The following is a 9,341-nucleotide window of genomic DNA, read 5'->3' as shown; positions in this document are numbered from 1 at the left end:
GTTTGTGTAGGTGCGTGGGACTCGAGCGTGATATCCTACTGGATTGATACCTTGGTTCTCAAAAACTGAGGGAAATACTTACGCTACTTTACTGCATCACCCTTTCCTCTTCAAGGAAAAACCAACGCAGTGCTCAAGAGGTAGCACTGCGTCTCCGGCCCGCCCAGGACGAAAAGCCCATTTTCTGTCATAGAAGTAGGACCCCACCACATCTATGATGATACCGTGTTTTGTCACAATTATTGTCATAGAAGTGTCATAAGTATGACAGATTTTTTTTCGTTCGGCCCAAAATGTCACGGATGTGTCTTTTTTTGGTAGTGGGCTTTTACACATGAGGGAAGGGGATGTTTAGCCTCCCATCCAGCAACCAACAAGTAGGGGGACAAATTTGAGTTCAACCTCCATTGGAGTAGAAAGAGAAAACTAAGAGAGAAACTAAATGAGATGAAGATTCAAGGAAGAAGCTTGCCATCAAGCAAAGGGATCCCATCATCAAGGTTATGAAGATTAGATCAACCATCTTGTCTTCTACAAGCCGTGGTTCCCCCATCTTTGTTGATATTGTTTCAATCCCTAGATTTTGCAGCCCCGAATCTTGTTGTTCTTGCCCAAGATGCAGAAATATTGATGTATGAGAAACTCTACTTCTATGTAGAAAAGTATATGTTGTATTCCAGACTTGATAATAGGGGAAGAAGTTTGGGGTGGCTTCGAATCGTGTTTTTTTACCCCAACTTGGTGATTTTCCACGCATTTGGTGTCTATATGTGTTGACGTTCTACTGTTGTTCAAATATATATAGGTTCTCATGACCCCAAACACCGCCTGAGGTGTTTCTGGGGTGTTGCAAGAGCTATTTCTTACATATATGCCGCTACATATGTTTCCTTCCATGTTGTGCAATGATCCCTGAATTAGCGCATGGTGTGGTACTAAGATTACTTTGTTTTTCTTGCAGTTTTAGAACATAAATGTGTGCTAATTCCCAACAAACGACCACCACAACCACCACGGTATCATCAAATCTTTGCACCAGGGAGGTTGCAGGCTGATGAGTCTGGTCAGAACCCAGCGAAAGAGAGAGGCTCAGACTTGGTAATGTTGCAACACACTTCTTCTCCAACCGGTCAGCCGCCATGGCCGCACAAGGTTTAACAAAGAAGTAGCCCAAATTCTAGATTTGAACTGTTATTTGGCATAGCGCCATATTCCAACGAGGAAATCATCATACTACTGTCTTAGGCGGATATACAAAGAGGAGGAGGCCAATCTCCTCTCCCCTTCCACTCCAGGTGGCCGAGCTGGCGAAGGAGAAGGGGAGAGCAGGCGGCAGGAACAAGGAAGTTGATGGATAGCTCAGAAGGGGGGAGAGGAAAAGATAGGGGGAGTCTTTGAGTGGTAAAAGTTGGATAATGGGTAGGTAGGTCTTACCTCGTCTTTTGTCTATAAGCTACTTTCTTAGCTTATGGCTTCTTGGGACCAAAAGATACACCTTTTTTTCATGTATGCACATTCTAGCACTGCCACTCTCATCATCAACGTAGAGGATGCCAACTAGAGACTTTACCGTGAGTGGAAGTTGCGGTTGGTTGGTCGTGGGTACTTCGACTTCGCGTTGGACGCTTGGGGCAAGCTCTAAGTGACCCAGACATGCTTGGTCACATTTGCTTGTGCAACTTGGTGTTCATTGACCCCAGAGCTGGAAAAGGTTGGCAAGTCTCGTGGGCGGAAGTAGGGTCATTTCTTGGTGTGAGGTCCTTGCCCTTGTATGGGAAGGGATGATAATGGTACCAGAGGACTTGACGCCATCAATGACCTATGATTGTGAATCCCTATTGCCAAGTGGGGGCATACGTCGTCTTATGTGGAATCACTCCCTCTTGAAATGGCCATCTACAACGCGGGCATTGCAGAGAAAGCTAGGAAAGGGGTGCTCGTCAAAATTAATGAGAAAGTTAGAAATACGGACTGCAGAGAAGAAACTTCGTCCCATATTAGTTGTCGTTGAAATGGATGTATCTTGACATATTTCGATGCTACACACATCCGCTTGAGTGACAACTAATACGAGGCGGAGGTAGCAGTTGCCATCCCCGACTAACCCGGAGAAGCACGGGCGACGCGACTGCATCATGAGAAAAAATAGCGAGGAATGTCGTTTTCAGCAAATACTTAAAGCCTTTAACGAAATCATACCCCATAATAAATGTAATTACTACTCGTATACATCCCACCAGAATCATCCCAAATCCCCCCTAGAATTCTCGCGAAAAAGAAGAAGAAAGAAAATCTCCCCTAGAATCGCTCCATTCAAAACAGGAAGGGGACGCAAAAAGCATCCTCAAAAAGACCCACGCGCACGGGAGCAGAGGAGGGGGGCCCCGCCGGGCCTGCTGCCTCCGCCCCACTCGCTGACTCCGCCATCCCCTCCTCCGCTCCGATTTTAAATTTCGAAACCCCCTCCCCCGTCCTCCCCCCCCTTAAACCTCGCCTCCTCTGCCTCCTCTGCCTGCCACTGGGCGGACGCAGGCACGCGCACGCGCACGCGCAATCGGCTCCGCGCGGGCGGATGAAATCTCGCCTCCTCCGCGGCTCCAAGGCTCGGCGCTCGGCGAGGGGTACGCGGTGAGGAGGACGGGGATGGGGTGCCTGTTCGACTGCTTCCGCGCGGCCGGCGGCGAGCCGCGCGCCGGCCGCGCCCGCGCCCAGCTCGTCTCCTCCTCCGTCGTCCCCAGCCCCAAGGTATTTTTTCCTCTCTCCCGTTGCCCCCCCGCGCGGAACCCGTGCGCCCGCTCCAGGGCACGGATCAGCTAGCTGGGTTGTCGAAATTCGAGCCGCGATTGACTAATTTTGCGTATTTCTCTGTGCTGATCAGGTCGGCGAGAGGAGGGCGCCGCCGTCAAGGAACGCGCTGTCCGCCGTGTTCCTGCGCGAAGGTCTGCATTTTCCCCCCCCCTTCTATTTCTGCGTTTCTCCTTCTCGAGCCGTTCGATCCTCTTCTGATGCTGTCGTGTGCTCCTTTGGTGTTCGATTTTGTGCCGTCGGTGAAGATGAGGGATCGCAGGCCACGAGCTCGGGGTCGGACCGGGACGCCGGGAGCAACAGGGTGGATCCGGAGCTCATGCACGAGGAGGTATGGCCATCGGTTCTGCGAATCTGGCCCGGTTCAGATCTGCTTCCTTGCTAGTCTATTCTGAGCTGTATCTTGCCACTTGAGTGCTGAATTTTGTCTGACTAGTGACGCATGTGCTTCAGTTTCCGCATACGCGGCATTTTCAGTACACAGAGAGGGATTATGTCTTTATATGCATGATGAGTTGATGGTTGTGGCGTTTGCGCTGTCGTGATTCACACTGACACTAACTGCACAAAAATGTAGCACTGCACTTGTGAGCTGGCTGTTGCTCATTTGTTTGCTAGCACTGATATAGGAGTTCAATGGATCAAGCCATTATAGCTTCTGTAGTTGCGTTTATAATGACAATCGATCGGCGGCTTTTCTTCTCTTGAATCTACATTGCTGTTTGTAGCTAACTGCTAACCTTATACGCGGGTCACTCAGTGAGGATGAGAATTTGCTACTCATACATAACTCACTCAGGTGGCAGTGGATTTATAGCAGTGAATTCTACATGTTGATTACCCGCATGTATGTTCTCAGAAACAGACTGACTTTCACTGATATTAACAGGCCACTTTCCTCAAAAATGGCGGTGCACTGTCGGAAACTCCAAATGAAATCCTTAAAGAGCCTGAAAGCATGGATTCAGCTCTGCAGTATGAAACACATTCAGCGCTGCTAACTGCCTTGTCTGAAAACATGAATTCCATGGAAGTGCTGAAGGCTGATGAATGCCAAACTCCTTCAGGGTCTCATCAAAGCTCCTATCTACCAGATGCTTCAAGGTATGCAGACCTCATGCTATCTGCTGAAATACCAATGCCTTTAGTCTGTTCACTGTTTCTGAAGAGTCTGGGATTTTCTCTTCACGCTAATAAGTAGTGGATAGATTAAATAATGTGGATGTTTTTACTTCTTGATGACAGCTCTTCTAGGAATGTTTGCGATGCATCAAACCAGCATGATACTGAACCTGTGAGCAAGAGCATAGACTCTGACGGTGTGAATAATGAGCCTGTGGTCGACTGCAGGATCAAGTTAACCACCTTGGAGTCATGCTCTGCCACCAGTAATGATGATATCTATCTGGATGGATCCAAGTCTTCACCCTTTTCAACTCCTTTGAAAGTGAATGGTGGGATACATACTCCAGTTAACACTCAGGTACCTGACTCGGAAGAGTTGACAAACGAGAACTGTACTAGGTCTTGTTCGCATAATTCGCACGAAGGTCTGAATTCCTCTCGGGATCTCGAACATTGTGGAGTGTACAGAGAAGATCCCTGCCAGCCTGATATATCTGATGAGGATCTCAAGGGTGCAAAGAATAACAGTCCGGATTTGGTTGAAACTTCAATATCTGATGAATGTTCCCTGTTCCAGAACTCTGAGGGTTCTGTATCATCTTATAACAAGACAAGTGATAACACATCTTTTGTGGAGAAATGCCAGGCCACTGATGTAACAGTTCATGCCAGCAGAAATAAGGTGATTACAACAAATAGTGGTTCAGATGTCGAATTCCCAAGCTTGTCCCAGTGGTTGAAGCCTCCAAGTTCGAGTAAGGCGATCAGAGATGAAAGCTATACAAGTGACACATTTAATTCTGCTAAGAGTTCTGATGAGGATAGGCCTATCATTGGAATGGTCGCGGCTCACTGGAAATCCGAAGAGCCAGATAATTTTACTCCTAAATGGTGGGATGGAAATGGCATTCCCAACTCAACAAATAAGTACAAAGAAGTAAAGTCTATTTCTCATTCTCTTACTTTCTGTTACTTAATTATGTAGAAGTGGCTTACCTAGGAATAATCCATTACATGATCAGGATCAGAAGGTTAGTTGGCATGCGATGTCATTCGAGGAGAGGCTTGAAAAGGCTTTATCTGAAGAGAAGCTGCTTTCTCAAAGGTTCAGTATTTTCTTCCGTTTCACATCAAATACGATTTGATCTGGCCAAACATGTTTTAAAATCTTTTGAGTGCATAATCATTCCTTCTTTCAATGGTGTAATGTGACGTTCTTGTTTGATTTTTGCAGGAAATGCTCCACTGGAAACACATCTCACTTTTCAGGTGTAGAAGGTGAGGAAAGTGATACTGCTGCATCTAACCATCTACGTGTTGCTGCTTTTACATGATGTCTTGGTCTGCGAAGAGTTATGAAGCTTCCAAGTAATTTGGCTTTTTGCTGCCACATTCCTAATGGCTTCTGCACAGTTTTGTTAACCTCTACTATCCTCCAGTATGTAGCTTCTAGAAGCGGCTGTTCTATCGACTGCTTTATATTAAAGGAGTAATGTTCCTAGTTCCAGGACAAATCAACATCGTTGATTTCAAATATAATTGACATCAAGATTCCTAACTAGTACTTCTGAATGTTATGTTCTGGTCTTTGTGTGGTACTTTCTTCTATTCCGTTCATGATATGCAGTTTTAGTTCCTGATACTAGTTGTCTTACCTTTCGTAAGCACGACTGCCACAACCGAGAAATAATCTACAGTATTTCATAAGCAGCAGAGAAATTATCACTCCTTCCTGTTTACCTTGGAAAAGGATGCGAATAGAACCTGACGTATTGTTTAAAGACTTTTGATGTCTTATCATCATTCTTCAATGGTGCCTTTCTTCAACCAGAATTTGCCTTTACATCCTTGTCCTTGACGAATTCTGAAGGTTTTGATTTGACTGTTTCTAGTCCAATGCTGCTTTGCTAGGCCATTCTATTAGATTCACATTCGGAACACTAAACAGGCAATTGTATGGCCTCCTAGGTCAGACAAGACATCCTGCAATTATCCATATCTGTTTTTGCAATTATCCAAATGCGCTGATGAATATTTAAGCCAAACAGGTAGTTAACATGAGTAAAATGTTTGACCTGGCTCGACGTTTCCTGCCCATATGATATATATTCAAGTAGGAGTTTATAGACCACAATTTCATGCTCGAGGAAGTCCCATTCAGCCCCCAGAATGGTACATCCTTTTCGTTAAGTGTTCATGGCAGTGACCTAAGCAAAGATGTGTTCTCGAGTTTGATAGTTTGACATCATGTAAATTTTTATTCACTCTCATGCTTCTAGTGAGTCAAGAACATTGAATTACAGCATCAACCTGGGAGAAATTCACCAGGGTGCTGATAGAGTCAAATTGGGGGGCCAGCACAAGAAATCTTGAAAATGACGCTTACATCACCTTTCTACTATTTAACATAATAGAGAATACATTTTTCTTCGGTAAATGACAAAATGTACCCAATCAAATGTCTAGATTGCGCATGCGAAGGGAGATCAATCTAGGAGCGACAAACTGGATGCATGTAGAACTGATTATTTTTGCTCACTTAAGTCTGAAAGTGATAAGAAATCTGGTGTAGAACTGATTATTTGGTTCCTTGGTATATATGCTCTTGCTTGTGAGGAATACTTTTACGGGTGCCAAAAAATATGAAAAATATTAGACATATACAGGTTCTTGTCCTTTTTTTTTTGTTTCAAAAGTTTATGGAAAAAACACAAGTATTCAAGCCTGTGCTAAAAAAAGCTGAGCGCCAATCTTTTGTTTACCAAGGAAGCATAATTGTTCATTTTTGCATTAAAAATTTTCACGAACACATCAAACACTAACAGGAGGAACATGCACATAATAAAAGATGTATTTTCTACTCTGTTGTTCATTTGTTTCTATTTTACTGTTCAACCAGCAACATTAAGTTACTTGTGCATATCTGAGTGACCAGAACAAGGTACAAGAACGTTCAGACATGACTGATTGAATTAAAACATGCCTGGAGCAAATATTTATATGTCACTCTTACTATGTTACACACACAAGTCATACTATGTATCACGAACACACATGGTTTATACACTACTCCCTCCGATCCAAAATAAATGTCGCAGTTTTGAACTAAGTTTAGTTCAACCTTAGTTCAAAACTGCGACACTTATTATGGATCGGAGGGAGTAGATCAGATCGAAGAGAAATCAAAAGAGAGAAAGCTCTGCGGGTGAAGCTCTGCTGACTATAGGCCTCAGCTCTCTGTGGTGCGGGCCCTGCATGTCACTTCCTCACTTGACAGCATCTGTTCTAGCGCGTCGGCGGATTCTGTTTGTCTACCCTGAACAACTCTGAAGACGTGCGAAGGTCGGCCGATCAACCGTATGATCTGTAGTCGTAAAACCCTGTCGGATCGGTGACCTCCATCATCCTCGCGATCTCCTCCAAGTATCCCTCGACTTTGTAGAAATCGTTGGCGGCGACGGCGTGGCTGTGGTCATTCTGGTGGAAGGAGACGGCGGTTGACAATGGGCTCTGTAGTTTCTGCTCCGGCACCGGCGCGGCGGGTGCGGCGTTCCATTGCCCCTGGAACTGCTGGTTGTGCATGTTGTCCTCGTAGAAGAAGTTGCCGCTGTCCACCGTGCCCACCTGACTGACGTACTGCTGCTGGGGGATGCATGGAGCGGCGGGTGCCTGCAGGCAGTTCATGTACTCGTCGCCGGCTTCGGACGACTCGAAGCTCCCCGTGTTGGAGTTCGAGTCGGCGACGGACGGCGCGGGCACCGGCCTCCACGTCTGCTGCTTGCGGTAGGTGATGGTCCTCCTGAAGATCCTGCAGATGGTCCACACCTCCTGCATTTTCAGGTCATATGCGCACACGTCAGAGGGTCAATGTTACACTTGCACCACACCACACGTACCCCGGACCGGTCGCCGGTAGGGTAGCCGCACCGTGACTTTGTGTGGAAATGGAATGCACGCGTGGACCACTTACGGCTTCTTGCATGCTCGGGGAGGAGTTGGTGGCCGCGGCCGGCGGTAGGCGGAACTCGTGCATCATCCAGTCGGTCTTGGTGCCCTTGCCGGCGCTGCCGCGGTAGTACACGAGCGACTTCTTCAGCCCGATGGACACGCCGGAACTGGCGCCGCCGCTGCCGGCGGAGTAGATGGGCCGGTCGATGCCGGTGGCCTTCCAGAAGCCGGAGCCGGTCACTCGGTTGGGCCGGATGCTGTTCCGGTACTTCCTGCCCCTCAGGCAGAAGAAATACCACTCTTTCTCCCCACCGACCGTGCTCGCCTCTGCATAATTTCCAAGTGGATGATTGCACTCTGTCAGGTAAAATTCTTGTTCCAGAAAAGAATTTGCTTGGAAGCCATTTGTGCAGTAAAAGTTAAAACCAGTGAAATGATGACAAGTACGTACTACATACAGTTAGGAACAAGTTTGGTTGATTAATTAACATGCATGGCAACGTGGGCATGAGCAGGTGAGCATGATCAGGACATGATGCATAGAGTATATGGAGAGAAAGGAACTCACTGGGGAGATCCCATGGGTCGTGCTTGTAGATGTCCATCTCCCGGATGACCTCGATTCTGAGGGACTTCCTGGCCACCTTCCGCCGGAGGTAGAAGGTGACCAGCTCCTCGTCGGTGGGGTGGAACCGGTACCCCGGCAGCACCACGTCCTCCTCCTCCTCGTCTCCGGCGCCGCCGAGCACCACCTCCCCGTCGCTCATCACCTTCTCCAACTCCATGGCGCTCATCTCTGCCTTGGCCACCATCGCGGGTCTATCAATTTTAGCTAGCAAGGCTCTCGTTTGTACTTCTTGCTCGCTGGTTGCCGCTGCTTTTGCGCTTAGTTCTACGGACCCTCTCGATGTAATCTCTTAAGTGTCGCGCATATGCGTTGTATATATAGGATAGCAAGCTCTTGGCGGCCTTGGAGTTAAGTAGATGAAGGTGAAAGCTTCACCTTCAGGGTTTATAAATGAGGCGGGCGAGAGCTGTGCAACAAGTTAAAGGAGGTGACATAATTCCGGTCTAAGTCGCTTGGTCTGACTTGTCTCGCCACAGTCGATCTTGACGAATCTTCGCAGCCGCACCTTCTGGTTTTACTGGCTATAGCTGTGCTTGCATGTGTTAGCCTTGGAGCTAAGAGAGTGTTAATTTGTCTGTGCGAATGGGAAAGCATAGGTTACTTAATTGCATGTAAGAACAAATCAAAAGGCATGAGCTCATACATACAACATATATAACCTCTGACTGGGTCCTTTGATAAGACAGAAAGGAATATTTGCGAACGTATTCGGTTTTGTTCCGAGATCTAGAGACAGAGATAGGGAGATCTTAGTTGCACGACTTGTTTGTTTGCAATGACGCACGCGATGTTGCTAGCCACTCCTTCCTTAATGTACTGCTTTCTGACTTGGTTT

General features: G+C 46.9%; 2 protein-coding genes across 2 annotated transcripts; one reads left to right on the top strand and one right to left on the bottom strand.

The window, feature by feature from the left end:
- Positions 1 to 2,459: 2,459 nt before the first annotated feature.
- LOC123123012 (protein JASON) lies at positions 2,460 to 5,491 on the top strand. Its single transcript, XM_044543408.1, has 7 exons — positions 2,460 to 2,745; positions 2,879 to 2,939; positions 3,054 to 3,136; positions 3,695 to 3,909; positions 4,051 to 4,867; positions 4,953 to 5,035; positions 5,165 to 5,491. The coding sequence occupies exons 1-7, from the start codon at positions 2,644 to 2,646 to the stop codon at positions 5,262 to 5,264; spliced, it is 1,461 nt and encodes a 486-aa protein (XP_044399343.1). The 5' UTR covers positions 2,460 to 2,643; the 3' UTR covers positions 5,265 to 5,491.
- Positions 5,492 to 7,052: 1,561 nt separating this feature from the next.
- Positions 7,053 to 8,772, bottom strand: LOC123125630 (transcription factor JUNGBRUNNEN 1). Its single transcript, XM_044546100.1, has 3 exons — positions 8,447 to 8,772; positions 7,901 to 8,205; positions 7,053 to 7,758 (listed from the first exon to the last, which is right to left on the bottom strand). Exons 1-3 carry the CDS (start codon positions 8,688 to 8,690, stop codon positions 7,282 to 7,284), a joined length of 1,026 nt encoding a protein of 341 aa, XP_044402035.1. The 5' UTR covers positions 8,691 to 8,772; the 3' UTR covers positions 7,053 to 7,281.
- Between the last annotated feature and the right edge of the window lie 569 nt (positions 8,773 to 9,341).

Source organism: Triticum aestivum, chromosome 5D (genome assembly GCF_018294505.1).
Source record: "Triticum aestivum cultivar Chinese Spring chromosome 5D, IWGSC CS RefSeq v2.1, whole genome shotgun sequence".
Classification (NCBI taxonomy): Eukaryota; Viridiplantae; Streptophyta; class Magnoliopsida; order Poales; family Poaceae; genus Triticum; species Triticum aestivum.
This window is presented reverse-complemented; position numbering and strand designations above follow the sequence as displayed.

Coding starts and splice junctions, on each gene's coding strand:
- LOC123125630 (XM_044546100.1), bottom strand. CDS start 8,690: ATGGTGGCCAAGGCAGAGATGAGCGCCATGGAGTTGGAGAAGGTGATG. Junction 8,206..8,446: donor CGACCCATGGGATCTCCCCA/GTGAGTTCCTTT, acceptor GAAATTATGCAG/AGGCGAGCACGGTCGGTGGG. Junction 7,759..7,900: donor CCCCGAGCATGCAAGAAGCC/GTAAGTGGTCCA, acceptor CTGAAAATGCAG/GAGGTGTGGACCATCTGCAG.
- LOC123123012 (XM_044543408.1), top strand. CDS start 2,644: ATGGGGTGCCTGTTCGACTGCTTCCGCGCGGCCGGCGGCGAGCCGCGC. Junction 2,746..2,878: donor CCGTCGTCCCCAGCCCCAAG/GTATTTTTTCCT, acceptor TGTGCTGATCAG/GTCGGCGAGAGGAGGGCGCC. Junction 3,137..3,694: donor CGGAGCTCATGCACGAGGAG/GTATGGCCATCG, acceptor TGATATTAACAG/GCCACTTTCCTCAAAAATGG.